Genomic DNA, 19,426 nt, shown 5'->3' on the forward strand with positions numbered 1-19,426 from the left:
ACTCTAAACATACAAAAGCCCAGAAATGAGGTGCAGCTTCCAATAGCAGTGAGCCTTCATGCTGGCACCACTCTCAGGTTCTCCCGAGACAAAGGACTGCATTTTACTGGTTTTTACTGGTGGCCTTAGGAGTGAGTTGGCAGGTTTATTTCCCAACTCTAGGCAAGATAGGGAAATAGTATAAACATGGGCTTAATGCCTCAATAGGCTCCAAGTATATTTTTCTCAATGCTCCAATTACTTTCTGACTCTTAGCAGCACATGTAGAGACCCTTCCTCTACCACAATGCCAATTTGAGTTTGATGCAGAAATAAAAAAAGGTAAAGTGGAGGGAATACTTCTTCCACAGCTACCTAAAATGGCAAGACAGTAAGCCAAGCCCTGCCCATGGTTTAGTCTTCCAGTACTGTGCACCTGAAAGGCAGAAAAAGGAACACGAAGCAAGGAGCAGAACACGTGGACTGACTATTCCACCAGGCACAAGAAGAATGCTGCTGTGATTTGATTCAGAACAGGGAATGGAGTGCATAAGTATTAAACAACACCACTTAAGAGAAGTGACAGCATTCCCCACCTCCAAGCCCCCAAGGAAGGGGAGGGGTAGCAAAGCAACTCTGCCCTCCCTCTTACCAAGAGGGCTGGGACGAGGGAGTGGAAAGGAGCATAGCTTCCCTTAGCTCTAGACGTCTACACCGTATGACTAAACTTCCTAAAATAAGTCAATGCTGATATAGCTAAGTCCTACTAGGGGGCGTGTAGACCAGTCACTGCAGGTACCCAACTTTATTAGAAATCTTAGCACAGCAGACCAAAGTCCTCCGGTTAGCAAGTGTCTGGCAGCACTGACTAATGCACTATATTCTCTGCTCTTGGCATCAGCCTCAGACAAGTCACTATATTCCTTTTTTTATTTTTATATAGCTTTTCCAAAAAAACCATACAAACAAACCAAAAAAACCCAACAACCCCGAGATTAATGCTCTCATTTTTACATTGGGATCAGGCAGGGCTCAAAACCACAATTTCAAAGATGCTAAATGGACATAAGGCTTGTACCCCTATTCTGTAAATGTCACTTCAAAGAACCCAAATATGGATGAGACTATAACTTAGACATGCATTTCAAGATTAACTGTGATTGCAGGCAAATCCTTGTGTAGCACTGCATATGTGAAGCAGTAGGAAAACTAGGTAGGGAGGACAGGAATCACAACAATTGTGAACTCTGAGCACTGCAGTTTTGCTTGAAGTGTAGCTATGCAAAGGCCAATCTGACTGCCACCTTAGTCTCTGGATGCTGTACAGCATTTTCTAAGTGTCACACCACAAGGCTCAACAACCCGGACAAAAAGAAGAACCCATTCTCACCTCTGACTTAAAAGAAGTTTCGTCCTCTGAATTCGACTCCTCCATCTCCACAGGTTTTTTGATCTCCTTGGCTTCACTTTCTGATTTTACCTTTTCCACTTTGGCATTCGTCTTCTCCTTGGTTTGCTTCTTCTCTGGGTATGAGGAAGACGAGGTTCGAGGAGAAGTCCCTGGGATGTTCTTCCCCCCTTTGGAGCTGCTCTTTTTTTGCTTTTTGGCACTAGGCTTTGGTGACTCCACATTGGAGGGCCTTTTGCTGGAAGACTTCGACTCCGGCTGTGGCCCACCCTTTGGAGAAGTGTTCTCCAGTTTGGTCTCTTTCACAGCCAGTTTTGGTTCCTTGAAAGCAGCTTTAGGAGGTGCTTTCTCCTCCTTAGGCAGTTTGTTCTCAGCTGGCTTTCTAGAGGAGTCTTTCAAAGGCTTGTTTTGTTCTCGTTCGAGGTCTTTGGAGGAGTTTTTGCTCTCAGAATCTTTCCTTGGCCTCTCTCTATGCTCCTTGGTTACTTTATGTGGTTTGGATACTTTGCTACTGTCCTTGCTTGCATCCTAAAAATTCAGGAACAGAAGCTAGGTAAAAGTCTAAGACCCATTTGTAACTATTAGTCAAATGTGCATGAACCATGGAGGAGACAATATCAAGTGTAAAACAAAATGAACTTTTACACTAAGGTATTCTTTTAAAACAGGCATTCTAGAAACAAAACAAGAAGCTTACAAAGCTAAGTATTTTACTCTGCCAGAGCAAGCTAAAGTTGCAGCCTGCTCCAACATGTGCAATGTATCAACTCATCCTATACTGAAACTCGGCAAAAACAATAAGGTCTCTGATAGTTATGACAGAACCAAGGCTTGCTACCACTATTAATCTTTATCTACAAGCAATACATACAGATCAGATGGAATCGGTGTCTCAGGGACAGGTGAGCATTATGGGGAGGGAGTAAGTCTGCTTTCACTTGTGGGTGACCAGCCCACTCAAGGGCACACATGATCTTCAGCCATCATGGCAGGAGAGGAGAGTCAATATGGAACAGAGTAACAACAGTCTCTCAAACGCAGGTGTTTCTACACATACCTTTTTGTCCTGCAATGCACTGGAGATCTGGCGGGTCAGAGCAACTTGATTAATCGAGTCTGCTCCACAGGTGAGCTGACGTGCACCACGTGTAGTTGTATAAGTGGCAAAATGCGTGTCAACATGCAAAAAACAGCAGTGGTGCGCTTTTGAACTAAAACACCTCCAATGTGTTTTAGTTCAAAAGCACACCGCCACCATTTTCTCAGCGCTGAAGCGCATTACATCACTTAAACAACTGTGGTGCAAGCAGGGGTTTAGGTTGTAGCCGTGTTGGTCTAAGGACACAGGCAGACAAGGTTCCTTGGGTGAATTTGATATCTTTTATTAGACCAACCCAAATAGCAAGCATGCACACAAATGCCTTAGTTTCTATTCCCTATTCATCATGTCCTAGTGTTTGATTTCTGTCAAGAAGAAACTGAATTGGTCACTATCAAACAAGTCACTGTTACCCTGCTGCATACCATAAGCATCAGGAGAAACTAAAAATGCAACTCAAGTTTAGGAACCATAGGGAACATAGATGATGGGGGCTGGATACAAAACAGAAGGGTTTCACCTAATGTTTCTTGTTATGCAGACTAGGACAAAATGCAATGCAATATCTTAAGAGAGAGTTACCTCCCACAGACTTAACTACCTATATACAAACCTGGTTGCGTTAGGTTAGTGGAAAGATAATTTCAGCTTCTTCTGAAGCATTAGGAATAAGCTAATGCTGAATGGAGGAAGTTTTGATTCTCTAATCCAGTAGCGCTCAACCTTTTTGGTCCACAGCCCGGGCTGACAGTGCCCAGGCTGCCCACGAGCCAGATCAGGCTGATGGTCCCAATCTAACATAAGGGAGGTGGAGAGGGGGCATCTCAGCTCCAACCTGGCTCCATGGAGCCAGGAAGAAGGGAGGGAGCAGGCAGGGGGCCCAGCTCTATGGGGGAAAGGGGACATGACCTGGCCCTAACTTGCTGTGCAGGGCTCAGAGTTGGGAATTTGGCAGCAGGGTGGTGGGGGGCATATTTATTACCAGTACTCCCTTGCACCAAATTTCCTGACCGGTAGGGAGCCCTGCGGGCTGGATACCTATGGCTCTGATGGCAACCAAAGGTTGAGCACCCCTGCTCTAGCTGGCCTCTCCCCTGCTGGAATGAGGCTGAAATCCTAAGGCACTCTGACCACAGCTTCTGAGATGCAGCAAAAAGATCCAATGGTCAGAAAGAACTTGATTTTGGTTTTAGACCGAGGCTAGGGAACCACCAGCTCTAGCAGCTCATTGTGCAATCCCAGTTCTCTAAAATTCCTCAAACTTCTCTTTCATTTTTCTAAAATTTCACTTCAAAGGGAGCAGCAAATCACAAGAACTCTAAAGGAATCAAGGTGTCATGGCACCCCAGGGAACCATGAGATCATTTTAAGGGTGCCATGCAATATTACCTCATTTACAGGCATATGCACACCTATCAGAGTCACAAGATAAACTCGAGATTTTTCAAAAAGAAATCCACAGCATCAAAAACATTCTGACGCTGCATTCTTAGTTCTTTGCAACCAAAGAATTGCTCCATTGTCAACAAGTGAAAGCTGGAAGCTAGCATTTTCCAAGGGTGCCTTGAGTCTAAAAATGTTGAGAACTACTGCTGTGGTGTACTGGGACTACCTAAATCTGTGTGGGTGAATGGATAAGTTATTAGACAGGAACCCCCACCCCTCAGAGGCCCTTATGTGGTTCTTAACAGGCCAGAAACTGAGAATGGCAACAATGATCCCTGAAGACTGTCTCTCTTCCATGATGCCAAGGAAATCAACTTCGCTGCTTAGAAGAGAACAGCACAAAGAAAAAAGGGGAATTTCCAGAAGTAGAATTCCAAATAACCAAAATGACTGCATAACATGCCTCACTGACCTTTGACCCATGGGATGGTTTGGTCTTCTTGGGATCAGAGAAGGCCGAGAGTGGTATTGTGGGTAACATAGGATAGTCAGGACTTGGCCTGGACACAGTTTCTGCTCCTTCTGGCATTACCATCACCTAGTAATAAAATAAAAGACAAAATTACCTGCGAGTAAAAAAGTACTGCATTAACATGATTATTCTTGGGCTTAGTCACTTAATGAATGGCCATTTATATTTAAGTCTTTTTCCTCTTAAACAATGTAAGAAGCATCTCCTGCTAGATTACCATTTAAGATGCCCAACACTACGATAACACCTGAAACAGAAAATATTCAAATTCGTGCCCATTCTCTTATGTTCACAGGACTTGGAGAATTTTTGCAACCAGAAATTGCCGTGGAAACCAATTTATCTGCAAGATCTGAAGTACAACATGAGGAGAACCACAAGAGGCCAAAATGTCTCTTGATTCCACTGTCTTCAGTCAAAGTAATTCAACTGTGAAGCTGAGGCTGGGAGGAGGAAAAAAAACGTCTTTCACATGTTTTGCTCATGAGTAGGGAGGGCCTGGTTTAAATTGTGATTTTGCATTTTTTTTTATTTTTTTGTGAAGACTACAAAATTAAGTGATTTTCATGAAAAATGCGATTTGCAACAAAATCCCATGGTATGGCCGCTTGCTGAAGAGTTCCCCAGCAAGGGAACTCTGTGAAACAAAATGAAAAATGGGGCCCACACGGCCTCTGTTCCCTTCCTGCCACAGCAGTGCCTAGCCAATGAGCCTGGCCCAGGAGGGGGAAGCCACCCCCCAGAGGCCAGCACTCCCCTGTGGCACCAATCCACAGGCGCAGGGCAGCTGTAGCAGGGGGATGAACCACATGGGTCCTCCCCCAGCACAGTGGGGGCTTATCTGCCCCCCAGCCCAGCATGTTCCCCAGCCCACCATCCCCCAGGACTGGCTGCCTGTAGCCAGGGGCCCAGGGAGCTCTTGCCTCACCTTGCAGGGCAGCCTGGCACACTGGGATCTGAGGGGCAGGGCTGGGTACAGAGCCCCCGGGGCGCAGTGCCAGGTCCTGCTCAGAGGAGCTCCCAGTCTGCAAGCAGGGCAGCGCCCTGGGCCAAGGTGTTCCTGTTGCTCCCCATGGGCCAGGAGTTGTGCTGGGAAGGGCCGGGGCAAGCTGTGGCATACCTCTTGCTGACATGGCAGTGCAAAGCTGGGCACCTGGTGCTGGGATCCCACTCTCCTGGCTGATGTGGCTGCTGCCCCCACTTAGCACTGCCTCAGAGGCACTCCTCTCCAACTGCCCCCCTCTAGGGGCTATCCTCTCAGCCCCTAGGCCTGGAGCTGTAGCCTGGAACCCTCCCCACCCAAACTGACCCTAAACCTGCCAAATCAAAACAGCAAAAACGAAACAAAGGCCGTTGAAATAGCCTCAAAACAAGACGAGGCTAGTCGAAACGTTTCGACCATAGTGCTGGGGATGGGAAGTCAGTCCAGCTAGGTTGACTTCCCATCCCCAGCGCAAGATCCGACAGGGGATGAGAAGGCAGCCCAGCTGGGCTGCCTCTCCATCACCCCCGCTAGATTGCGCAGCGGCAGGGCAGCAGCCCAGTTGGGCTGCTTCCCTGCCCCCCGCATGATCTAGCAGGGGTGATGGAGATCCCCACCCCTGGCATGATCTAGAGTCAACCTAGCTGGGCCGACTCCCCACCCCGCTGGGCCGAGTTCCTTTCCCCAGCCCCATGGTCCAGCGAAACGGTCGAAACAGCGTCAAAACAGCCTTACTGTTTTGACGAAGCGAAACAGTGAGGCTGTTAAGGCTCGAAATTATATTCGATACAAAAAACACTGTTCTATCCAGACCTCGAAACTGAAGTCAGAATGGAACAGTGCCGTTTCACACAGCCCTATTAGCGAGTTGGGCCTGCGATCTAAACCAGGCCTTGCACATGAGCTAAAGGGTCAAGAAGGTTTTAGAAGTGTCATGTCATATAAGCAATTTGCAGGGAATCCATCCTATTTCTAAGCATCTGCCTACATCTGATGATGTACTCAACTTTAATATCCAAGCCTAGAGGAGAGCAACAGTGCATGACAAAAGCTAAAACATACAAAATGTTAAAAAGAAAACTGCAGCTGAAATAAGCTGCTGCTTCTTGTTTCTCACTTCTGAAAAAGTTCTGGACAAACTGACTTTGTATTTGGTCGAGTAACTAATACTTCCTCTCCAGAGATCACCTGCTTGTAGACAAACTTCCTAACAAAGGAATATATTTTACTGTTCAAGAAAGGAAGATAGTAGGCAACCCATCTGGCAATTAACTCAAGAATACCTCAAATAATATGATGCAAACTGGGATGAAATTATATATTCAGGGTGGCCTAAAACTATCTCAAAACAAACTCAGACAAGAGACTAGAAAAAGACTGGTTAAAGTGTTAGAACACTGGCTGCTAACTGATTAACCTCACACGGAGCTTGATGAAAACCTGTACAAAATTACCTGATATTTCACCAATTAAGTCCTCTGTACCAATTTCCACAACAGTGGCACAGATGATCCATTGTGCCTGCTTTGCCCTTACTGCAGCTTAACAGGCATTATCTATGTTTAATTTTGTTTTTTCAAACAACTTTACTTTGCTAATTTCTTCCCTCCAGCTCCTATTCTTTTTCTTGCCTTTTTTCATTTCTTTTTAGCAGGTGCCAAAACTAACACTTGTAATCCATTGACTACAGTCTTGATCTTCCATGTTCCTCATTTTCCTTTCATTCAGTTTTCCTTCTTTCTGTTTCCCAGGCAGTTATTCTAGCTCTATCGTTTTTCCTTCACTCTAATTTATATATGTTACTTATCCCACTTAATTCTCCCCATATCTCCTCACTTCGCATGACACAATCAACTTCAAAATTATTCAACTCTCATTAACAACTGGTGGCCATCACCTCTATGTGCATGAAAAAGATGTACTTCCACATGCAGAGACAGGCTCTCTTCTCAGACTGGTGTAAGTAGCTTGGCGTGAAAAACATATTTTAATATTTCTCTCTAGTTCTGCTTCCCATGAGGTAGACCACTGCCTCCACACTTAAGGAATAGCAAGTAGCCAGGAGTGCCAAGTACTTAGCTTGTTTGTGGGGAAAAATGAATAGAGACACCTCAACAGCCTTCCCCCTTTTTTTCAACCCGTGTTGATATGATTGGCTGCACTTAACGGCACCACGCAGATCATAAAGGGAGCTCACACAATGGAAACAGCAACAACCAGCTGGACAAGAAAACGTCACCATCCAGAGGCATTCACAGAATACCTGCAACCATGGCGTTCTTACGACCTTGAAACGGCATGTGGTCTCTCAAACTGCATCTGGGAGCCGAAGAATAGCATTTTGCAGCTTCTAGCATTGCTGTTAAGTCACCAGAACCCAAATCTGGGATAACCCCAGGATAAATGCAACGAATGGCCATATGACCATTTACCAGAGCTAAGTTGATCAGAAAAAGAGATCGTCTAAAGTAGAGAGAAAACTCTCACAACAAAAATGAGCAGGCTACACCTTTTAACAAGCCTCTTCACATCTCTGGTTCTTCTGGCACTCACCCCTCCAGCCCTAATAAGTTTGCGGCGGAACTCCTTAGTGGGGTTGTTGAAAGTCAGTTTCTCGCAGCGAAGGTGGTTCACGGGTGGGTTTCCCTCCAGATTCAGGAACAGGTCGTATGTAAAGCAAACTTTCTTCGGTTCCTCCTAAAACCAAGAAAGCAGAAGACTCGTGAAGGATCTTGGCAAGTATGCTCAGTTAGAGGTTTCAAGCGGTCAGCCCCAGGAATACTGAATAAACCCCTGAATGAATGTCACATTCATAAGAGCTTTCATCCCAAGATCACAGAAAGCTTTTCAAACCTGGCACAAATACTTCACTTTCTAACATGCCTGTACTGAAAACCATATCTAATACTCACACCAGAAATTCAGACATGGATTTCCCCTGCAGTAAGGAGTCATATACAAGGACATTCACTGACACCTGCCAGAACCTACTGTTTACAGGGCTCCCAGGCAGGACATAAGGTTCAAGAAAGCAAATGTGCAAAGTGTGCATCTTGCTCTTTAACACCACTAGATAAACACAGAACATGTCTACTGATCCCCTTCAGGAAATAATGGAGCTATAGCAAAGAGCGTAAGAAATACATATTGCTTTAGTATTTAGGGAAAGGACAATTTCTCGATTCAAAGGGGCAAAGGTACTAGGAAGATTAGCTGAAGAAAGGGAAAGTTTATTAGATTTGCAAAATTCCTTTGGATCTGCTGACTGCATGAGCTGAGTGGATGTTGCCCTCCTCCTTTAAGCTTTCTAGGATCTATTAATGAGCAGTCTTTAGCAGCTGAAATATGGGGTTTGTATGCAAGTCCCAGGGAGCCTTTTTAGTATTTGCAGCCAAATAGTTCACTTTCACTTACAGCATCAGTGTTTAAAACAGCCTCCCAGCAGACAGCAGAATGCTACTGCAATTCCTTCTACACACGTACAGAATTCCTTAACAGTCTTTATCTTCTTCAGAAAAAGTAATATTTTCTACTAGTATCTGCATACTAGGTTAGTATGACAACATGCACTTGAGATTTCTGCCCCAGGTTTACCAAAGCTGATATGAATGCTATTAGTCTTTTTTCATGCTATGGAAGATTAAACTGTCTCCTACAATGTTATAAAATGAAGAAACCATATGCTAGGGCAGAAGAATCAGGAAGCGAAGGCACTTTCTGATAAATGAAAGGAACACAGTGTGTAGAGAGCGAATACTAAGTTAAATAAAATCAACCAGATATATGGAACAGGGTTAATAGTTTGCGATGGGTCTAACAAAGGTAATGGGTGCAAGGATACAATTTTAAGCTGATAGTATCCTCCCTGTGTATCATCACCGGCCACCATTTCTGGCTGTACAACAAAAGTGCAGCCATTAAGACAAGGGAATTTTAGACACTGTGATGCTTTCAGTTTCTAAGCACACAGCAGTGCAGAGCGTAGCTCTATCGGTAGTGAAAGGATTCAATGGGCCGCACAGACAGCATCCCAAAGACGATTCTAAATTGCAAGGGGTGTCCTCCTAACAAAGGTAGTTCACCAACAGAGCACCTATACCGCTATTTGCTGTGGTCTTTACACTGCTCTATGGATAAAGAAATAAGGAGGAATGTCCAACAAGCCATATATGTAGGCCTGACAGTAATAATAGCAACAAGAAAGGATTCTGTCATCTTATTGCAAAGGCAGTGGTCTCTGGGAAGAGGGGAAACCTTCCTCTACTGCCTTAAGGCCATACCTTTGATACCACAATTTCAAATGCTTTTCTACTCCCTAGTACTGCCACAGGCACTGAATTTGCTGACCAGGTCCCTACAGCAACATGTAGCAACCATCTGTATATGTCCTATTCACTATGGCAGTCCAAAGCCTTAAGGATCCGGGTGAACAAGCATATCATCTTTCTTTCAACAGGGGTCTGTTTCAGACCAGTATCTCACTCCCACTTTGCAGGGGGAGGGAGAGAAAGTTTCAGCAATCTCAGCATTCAAGTTTAGGTTCCCCACTCCATGCTCGTGGTCTGATTAGGTACTTACAGGGAAATGCTACCATCACAATGCTGAATTCTTTTTCGTACTTCAACTTTCAGAGCTTTCCAAAACAGATGCTACAAAAACTGACCAAGCAAGTGTCACAGGCAAGCTCCAACCTCCTGATGTAAGGAATTCATTGATAAACTGTGTGTTCTTCCATGTGGCAATGAATTCTCACAAGCCTCAAGGGCAGAGCTGTCCCTTGGTGGGGCGAATTGGGGCAACCACCACGGGCCTCGCACTTTGGGGGGCCCCATGGACAGTGCTGTATGGGCCCTGAGGGCGCCACCACTGTGTGGCTGCTGTGCACCACTGGCCTTGCACTCTGGCTGCTCATCGCTCCCCCTCCTCCGCCCCCAATCCATGCTGGATGCTCACCACCAACCCCCTTACCCCCCTGGCTGCTGGCTACCCACCACTTCTTCCTCCGCCCCCCAATCCATGCTGGATGCTCACCGCCAACCCCCTACCCCCCTGGCTGCTGGCTACCCACCACTTCCCTCCGCACAAGCCCCACACAGGCTGATATGCCTGGGACCCGCACATCCCTAGGGGCAGCTCTGCTCAAGGTGCTCTCAGTATAGCTGAAAACTTCATTTCTATGGTACCAGATCTCATTAATGGCTGTACCATATGCTTTGCCTTCCCACTTGTGCTCATTAGCACAGCAGCAATCCTTATATCACCTCCTAATGCCTCAAACATTGCACATGCTTCTCACCCTGGACAGGCATAGTTCAGTTCCCGAGTGCTTTGTGAAATGCTAGTGAGCAGAGCAAAGAGAATCCTTCTGAGGTTATGTGAAGCCTTTCAACAGTGCACAAGTACCCCCGTGCACATCTTGTTCCGTGCATAACGTTTAGCAGCTTCAGAGATGCCTCATTTTCCATAGTTCACAACAGCTTCATTTCCCACTGCACTCACAGCTGTTACAGGAGAATAGACTCTCTGGGCCTTTACACTCCAAGTTGATGTATTCTCAGGCAACCTAATGAAATGTCAGCTCCCATCAAACCACGCTGATTCTTGCAGCTTGCTAGAGGGTTAGGAGTGTCTGAAGAAGCCATTTCCTTTAAAAATTAAACCACTGTCAACCTGAGAACCAACATCTGTAATCACAGCTGGCTTTTTTTTTTTTTTAAATGGTATCCATAAGCCAACATGGGAGTCAAATTATTGGTCCTCAGCTCACATGGGCAGACATATAGGCAAACAAATATGGCACAAGGATCTCAGGTAAAAGAAAAATGTCAAACCCCTGCATAAAGCAGGGTTTTATTACAGAAGGCCCTGGAGTTAAGTTTGGAGGAGCAGTTTACAGTTAGTGTTTCAGAGCTATACAAAAAAGCAGTAACAAGAAAATGAAAAAAATATGTTCAGTGAGGATGGTGCAGTGAAGGATGCAATTTTTTCTTGTTGGTGTCAAGAGATGTGTTCTGTATCAGAGCCTTTAAGGAACACTGCATGCCCTGCTCCCTGCTTGCTGGGTAACCCTAGCTGCTGAGAGGGTACCCTGAGGTCTGATAAACTTCATATATAAAATATATGGGTAGACTTGTTAATTCTGGAATAAAAGATCCCATGGGTATGCAACTGCCTCATGTCACTTAAGTAGACAATGAAGAGAAACTCAGACAACGCAACCTCTGTGGAATTGCTTCAGAAATGCTTTGCAACTTTGCCACAAGGAATCAGCGGGCCCAGAATACAGCAGAAGCTGCTGGCAACTCAGGACCGTTATCCCGTGATGCACGGCAAATGAGGAATCAAAGTTACCCTGTCTGTTTTCAAATTAGTATATGTAAACTTGCAGGAGTCAGTACTTATAACACCCTTCGGGCATCCGAAGGCCTCTACCAGGTATCTATCCTAACCCATGTTAGAATAAATAAACTAAAAGCTATGGATAAAAGTTCCCACCTATTACAGAGAACTGAAGCAAAACCTGCACCATACAGGCACTGAATATAGCAGGGTAGCACTCAATTCCCACCTCTACCATTCTCTCTGACTTTGGGCAAATCACTTCTCTCTTCCACATGGACTGAGCTCTTTAATTTGGATATGCTATCAGAGGAACAGGCCAGCACATACACTACAAAACTGAAACTGTCCCAAACAATTTATAACTGCTTCTCTCCCCCACCCAACTGATCTCTCCACCTGTCAACTATTCAGTCAACTTAGGCTTCATTCCCTACTGTTCTAGCCTCCATGTGCAGCCTGCCAATTATTACCACCCATTTCTCACTGCTGACATTTTAAGATGTCTGGAAGTAAAAGGGTTAAGGCTCTCTGTGGGCACTTTTCATATGGGCCAGGATTCAACACTGCCCTTGGTCAAAATCCCCTCTTCCCTTCCATTGGTCCATGCGAGTGCTTAGTCCCACACACCAATCAAGAGAAGAAGAACTTTGCAGGATTTGTGTGCACAGAGTTCAAAAATGATTTGAGAAATCTACTGAAATGCAAGCGATAAGGAAGGAGCATTGGGATACTCAATAATGGTGGTATCTAGTAGTACTTCACTTGGTCATTTGTTGCAACTTTGCCACATAGATGGAACCTCTCCATCCACACCTGGGGAATTCGTTTGGCCTGCTCCCCACCCAGATGCGAGTAATAGGACATTTTACTGTTCACAGCCCAGCATGCTGATAATGTCTGGGGACCTCAAAAAGCACTCTTACCCTCTCGAGGCACTACTGGATTATTCCCATTTCCCCAGAATATTGATAAACACAGAGCTAGTGACTTAATAATCACAAAACCATACAACACAAAGCAGTATAAATCACAGAACAGACATTGTATTGTTGTTTTAAAATATTCCAGGGATAGGATTTCTAGTGCAGGAAAACCAAGATCTCTATTAAGAGAAGAGCTGATCCAAGACAGAATTAGAAATGCAAAGCACCATTCAAAGAAGAGCAGGTATAGGATCATAGGGCGGTAGGGCTGGAAAGGACCTCATGAGTAGGGCCGGATTTAAAATCACAGGCTTACCTTGCAGCACGTCAGGTCTTTAATCTTGACGCTCCCCCTATGCACACCCTACTTCTGACTGGTGGAGGGGGGCCCCGCCACTCACTTCTTGCTCCCAGTGGTTGGGAGGCAAAAAATAGCAGTTTTAAATATGCCACAGTTTCTGCCTCCCACCCAGTCAGCAGCAAGTGGCAGGGGGCAAAAACGATGGCATATTTAAAACTGTGGTTTTTGCCCCTGAGCCATCAGGAGCAAGCAGCAAAGGCAACAGAGCCCCTCCGCCAACCAGTGACGGGGGGGACGGCAAGATTAAAGAAGCTGCCATGCCGCGAGCTGGGCCCACAATTTAAACCAGGCTCTACTCATGAGATCATCTCATCCAGACCCCTGCTCAAGGCAGGATAATCCCCGACTAAACCATCCCAGCCAAGTGCCTGTTGCTCTTGAAAAAACCCAGGGATGTATAGAAATAAAACTTTTCTAGGCAGCCTGTTCCAATGATTAACCACCCTTATAGTCAGAAAGTTCCTCTAATCTCCAACCTAAATTTCCTCTTCAGTTCAAGGCCATTGCTCCTAGCTACATTCCCTACAGTAAGTTACAGCAAAGGGATAATCTCTCACCAGCCAACAGACAAATACTTGATTTTTTCTTTGTCACTCAGACTATACTTACACAGCTTCACAGGTGGGAACCATACTTTGTCTGTAAAATGAGTTTCAAAGTATTGAAAGCCTATAACCCTTTTCTTCTAACTTTTCTCGTCTTTCTTTTAAAAAAGGAATAAGGTGTTACTATTAGCTTTTCTCTTAAGTTTACCTTACAGCTTTAAGTAATACATTTTTAAAATCATATTTTGCATATATGCAGTTGTTTTTGGGATAGTTCTATAAAAATAAAAAAATTAAAGATGACAGTATTAGCAAGTCTAGTTTGGGGTCAATTACCTTCATGGAGGAGCGAGTACACTTTTGTAGTATAGTCTTCAAACCAAGGTAGGCATCTAATTAGCTGCTAACTTACAAAAGCCAAGGAAGATGCTGCCCCAGCTAGGGAAGCAACTAAATTTGATAGTGTGCCTCTGTCAGGCAGAATGAGGAGTGTGCAAGGAAGAACATTCACTGAGGCCATTTTTGTTTTTAAGAAAGGTATTGAACAAAACCCAGATTATTCAACAAGAAAGAGAGAGAAAATAACCAATAAGTATGGATTTAAGATGAAAACAAAAGGAAAAATATACCGCTTGCCTGATCAGTAACACACTATAAATGCCGCAGGGCTGAAAAAAAACAGCAACCATGATAAAAAACAACATCACAACATGCATGAGTCTCGAGCACAGAGGAGATGATAAATTAAACTCCTTTCACATTTTTCCCCTGTGCTGATAAAGCGACCGAGAAAAGAGGTCACATCTATCCCTTTGCACCCTGGCCTGTGCAAAAGTGCTCCCCATGACACATCAAAATGTTTTGTTCAGTACAACGTTGCAATAAAATAGGATGTCCAACAGCTTCCCCCAAGACACTGAACCACAAGCTAATACATTTTACTGACAAGAAGATTCCCAATACTTAGCTTGAGTTTTTCTTGGCTCAGCTTCATTCTTTTCTCCCCCTTAATGCCACCCTTTGATCACCCGATGCAATTTTAAAGGAGACTTGCTAATCCAAGATTTATTTTTTTTTAGAACAAATGTTGGAGTCAAAATAAAAACTGATCATTTAAACAAACAACATTTGATAAAGAACTCAATTGGTACTGTACTGCTTTTCCCCCCCATCCGTCTCTCTTCTCTATTAACAGGGGAAAAACTAATTGTGTATATATGCATTATGTAAATATTGGAAGTCTTCTCTCTTAATTGCAGGGTTTAAAAATAAAAAGAGATGGTAAACTTCGCATACTTCTTTAATGGAATGGTTTATTACCCCTGTCATACTAAGATCCTCTATCTGATTTTGGCATAACATGAAACCATGCTTCACTCTTTAGCTTTTATTTTTGTAATCAGATTTGGTCAGGACCCACAGCGTAACAGTAGTTGAAAAACTAACTCAGACTCATAATTTATGCTCAAGATTTTAGTGTGTTCTGTTCTGAGAGATGCGTTTGGAGACAACAAAGAGGCTGTGAGATATTTTAATACTGCCAAATTTTTAGGAAAAGAGATTGGAAAGACTGCAAAGTATTCACTGTACCCAGCTCACACTGATCCAACCCCTAGAAACTACCAACGGCAGCCCTCATTACAGGAAGAAACACAAAGGGTTTAAAAATAGAAATGGGCAAGCTAACAATTTCAGTACAACAATCTCAAATGATTTAGCACTATACGTCAACTGTGCCTTCACAGGACGCTCTCATGTAACCTGCTCGGATCCCCCAGTTCTTTTTTTTGGACTGGACTGTAACGGCAAGAGCTCTAACTGACCCCCAGTATGAGATTATCAAATGAAAGGACCCTTTATGGAATGGAAGGCTTATTGCCCACAGAGGGGCTAATCTTACACTGAAGACAGCTCAAGATTACGTACCCCTTGGCTTCAAATGAGCAAGGGTTTTTATGGAAGACAAATGGATAACAGTAAAAAACCTGCACCTACTCACAAGAGATGAGCCGAATCAGAGTTTGGGGGAAGGTGAGCATATTCACTGTCAAGGCAGGGCACAAGAGCAGATGAAAAAGCTCCCATATCACTTTAATACTCTGCAGGCTCGGCTGTCTCAGACAGAAAGGCACCAAAAGGGCACACGTTCTGGCGCTGGTGCTGGCTCTCCCATTTCACAGGGCCAATGAAAAAACAAAGCGTTTCATGCACAAAGGAGGAGGACTGACAGGCACACTTCCATCAGCACAGCCAAAGTCCCTGAAGAAGCTCATTAAAGATATTTTCAAAGAAAAAGATGCTCCAGCAACATATGGCATGTTTCATTAGCCATGTCAAAGAACATGCTGGCTTCAACCACCACTACTTACCATCTTAGCGGCCAAATGAAGAAGGGTAAAGATAATGGGAAGATTAAAAGATTTGGAACTAAACCATTTTGGCAAACATGAAAAAGATGACCACCATATACAGATGAGGAATTCATCACCTCTTCACAGTTTTCCCCTCATTTTAAAAGTTTATTGTTAAGTAGGCCAAACCCTTTGTTCACCACAGGAACGCAGTACATGGGCCAAAGCTGAAGACCGTCTCTCAGTCACCAGAAGAAAACCTTTCAACCACGAGGACTTTCTAAAATTAACAGATTTTAAGTTGAGAAGCAACTATTGTGACCAGCTACTCTCACCTCCAGAAAAACATCAGCCACAGCCACCAACTCCCAATTCAAACCCTTAACTTCTGATTCAGCTAAAACAGGGTTGCCAAAGAAGAGACAAGCGCCAAATTTCATGTATAATTATGAGCCATAGGCTATGGTATGAATTCAGGACTACACATGGTCCACGAGATACAGCTGGCCAGCCATCAGCATTAATAGGTTAGCCTAGTGATCAAAGCAAGAAAATAGCCTTTAAGTAGCAAATATTTTAGTTTGTACCTTAATGTCAGCAAGAAAACATGCTCTTCTTTAAGCCACTACTATTTCTGCTTCCTGTTTCTCTTCTTTCCATATAACCATTAAAATTTCTTGTCCTGTTCCTCTCTCTCCATATAAGCAATCCTTTGGTATGAAACTTCATAGAAAGTTACTTGAAATGACATTTGACTTTTCGGTAGTTTTCTTACTTTCTTTTACTAATTTTTTTAAACAAAAAACATCTGAAATTGATGCCTTGTTAAAATTTGTGACAGGCTAGAGTTGTGATTGTCTTAAAACACATGTATGTGAACAAAAACTAACAGAGGTAAATAGTAGATCTGATACAAAGGGTAGCTTTAGTAAAGACACTTGTAGAATTAAAGGTGGGTTTCCCCCCTCCCCCTTGTTATTAAATGAAAATGTACTCTCTTGGGATAAGAGAGAAAAATAATCTCAAAGAAATGCTGTCTCCTAAAATGATTTCCAGTTCTTACTGCTTTTGATAGGACAGCGCAACCTGCTTCCCACAGTTAAGATGGCCACTGTGCCCCACATACCTAAACGAAGGAACTAAAATAGTCCGTGGCAAAGATGGCCACCATCTCTCACTGTTCTCAAAAAAAGGAGAAACCAAGCTACCTTTAAGGAAAGTGGCAGTCCCATAGGCTATGCGGAGCAGGTGAATATGAAAGTGAATCAGATAGAGACAGGGAACATAAAGGAATATGGAGAAGAGCCATGGGGGGAGGAGGCACATAGGAGAATACAGATAATTATAGCACAAGAAAGTAGAGAATAGAAGCATGGAAGACCAGGGGCTACAGGGAATATCAAGGAAGAATGCAAGTGGAGCAGAAGACTGAGTAGAACAAGGATCAACAGAAGCAAAGAAAACATAGGCCACAAAGAAGAAGAGAAAATGAATGACAGCTCATCCATGCCAAAAGTTGGAAGCCATCTTGCAAAGCACATTTTTGTCTACACCTTTAAAAGGTGAACACTGATTCGGAAGGTAGGACATAAAACAGAGGGTGGGGGTATTCCCACTGTAAAACACCAAATGTCACATGGGTAATCTCAGCATTTTAAAAGCCTGCTAAGTTTCATTGCTTTAATTTTTCAGTACTTATGTTTAGCAAAATTGCTTCTATCACCAACCATCATTCTTTACCCACTTGTACTGCCCACTTTTCTTTTCACCCCACAGACTGCTTCTTTTAGCCTTAGAACAGTCTGCCTCCGGCTGACACACACACACAAAATCCTCCATAGTTCAACAAAGGAGGTCCCCTGCGGTGCACAACAGGAAGTGTGTCAGAATCCTTAACCGGCTTATTACTGGCTCAGAAACAAAGGTTTGTGCTCCAAAGGCTACAGAGTTAAAGGTAAACTAATAGACAAGCATCAAACTACTTCAAAAGTGTTCACAACTAATAGCATTGTGATGAGATATTGTGGTGAAGTGGGAAGAAAGTAGAGGTAACCTGATGAGTCTGGGGAGGAGAGGCATTTTAGTAAACGAGATCCTGCAAGGTAGGTTAGGTAGACTTAAGGCAAGTCTTACGTAAGGTAAGACCTCTGCCTCTGGGCAACAAAATAGACAGTGTAACCTGTTCAGTAACTTAACTTTTATTTTTTCTAGCTTTTCTGGGGTTGTACCAGCTATATCTATAATAAAGTAACTGTCACACTTTCTTTTTCATGGCAAGAAAAAGGAAGAAGAAAGCTTCTAATTCAAATCTCAACAAAGCAGTTAATTTAAAATTGTGCACATAATACAAAATAGTTTGACAAATTGCTAGTTTCTGGGATCTTCCATGACTTTTGAGGCAAACCTAACATTTATCTTTACCATGTGCTCTTAATACCATGTTTTAATTCTCATATTTTGTTAAGAGTTTTAAGATTTAAGATCCTTAGAATTTTTTTTGGAATAAACATGAAATCAGATTGACAGCATCTATTACAGGCTGAATTTCTATACCACAGGTCCACAAATCTTAGATTTGGACCTAAATACTGACAGATATTTAGGTTAGGTTTAATTTTTAACCAACACAATTATACTGGCATATCCCAAAGCATGGATGCATTCACACAAGTAAAACAGTGGTGCCCAACATTGGCATAGCTTACTCTTGTATAGCATGAAAATATTAATATAAGCAGTTTTATAAATTTTTGTAGCTATTCTTCTGACTAAAGGAACTGTATCACTTTAACTGTACTAAACCTGGGTGTAGACAAGCTCAACCTGCCAGCCTATTCTTATGTTACTTTTCCATATTGCACTATTATTGGACAGGTTGGACAAAACTCAACAATTATTAAAAAAAAATTAAAAAAAAAAATCAGATTTATTTTATTTAATCGCATTTTTAAGATGCATTTTCTTTTTAAATAAGCCTATATAAAGATAGTTTTCACTTCAGATACGTTAAAGTTCAAACATATCATCATGGAATAGGGATTATAACTTCTAATCATATACTGCTTGAGACACTATATTCATGTAACCTTTTTAGAAAAGTTTTATAAATAGGTCACAACAGGCCATGAACTGTATCAGGGGCCCAAGTGTATGGGGTTCCCAGAGGCTCCTCTACTGATTAGTAAAGATCAAAGAAAACCACTGTACCCAATAGGAATTGGTGATCAGTCTAGAAGATCCCATTAAGCATCTCTGTGATGCTTAGTTTCAGTTCTCAAACTCTGGATTCATCTCCAGAGATAACATCCTTGTTGACAGCAGTATATGGAGATGAGAGATAACAGGCCTGAGCAGCAGGGCTATGCGAAGCTTTGGGTGGTGATTTGATTCTGAGGAGATTTGGCCCTATTCAGGGGCCAAATCTCCCAATCCGAATTGAATCAGGGGACCAATTAAAAGGTCCAAATCAATGCAAAGATCCCCAAATCTTTGGCAAAGATTCGGAGAGCTCTGATGAT

At 43.3% G+C, this 19,426-nt stretch overlaps 1 protein-coding gene across 8 annotated transcripts in view; it reads right to left on the bottom strand.

Moving 5' to 3' along the window:
- Window positions 1–19,426, bottom strand: part of MLLT1 (MLLT1, super elongation complex subunit) — a 42,568-nt gene that overhangs the window by 15,809 nt on the left and 7,333 nt on the right. For 6 of the 8 annotated variants that reach the window (XM_025196530.1, XM_025196531.1, XM_025196529.1 and 3 more), the window contains 3 exons: window positions 7,940–8,083; window positions 4,345–4,470; window positions 1,370–1,915 (listed from right to left, as the gene is read on the bottom strand). In XM_025196530.1, the coding sequence (XP_025052315.1) occupies window positions 1,370–1,915; window positions 4,345–4,470; window positions 7,940–8,083 (816 nt within the window). Of the gene's footprint in view, window positions 1–1,369; window positions 1,916–4,344; window positions 4,471–7,895; window positions 8,084–19,426 lie in introns of those variants that run through there. The other 2 variants (XM_025196536.1, XM_025196535.1) reach the window with 2 other exon arrangements.

Source organism: Alligator sinensis, unplaced genomic scaffold (assembly GCF_000455745.1).
Source record: "Alligator sinensis unplaced genomic scaffold, ASM45574v1 scaffold1295_1, whole genome shotgun sequence".
In the NCBI taxonomy this organism is placed as follows: domain Eukaryota; kingdom Metazoa; phylum Chordata; order Crocodylia; family Alligatoridae; genus Alligator; species Alligator sinensis.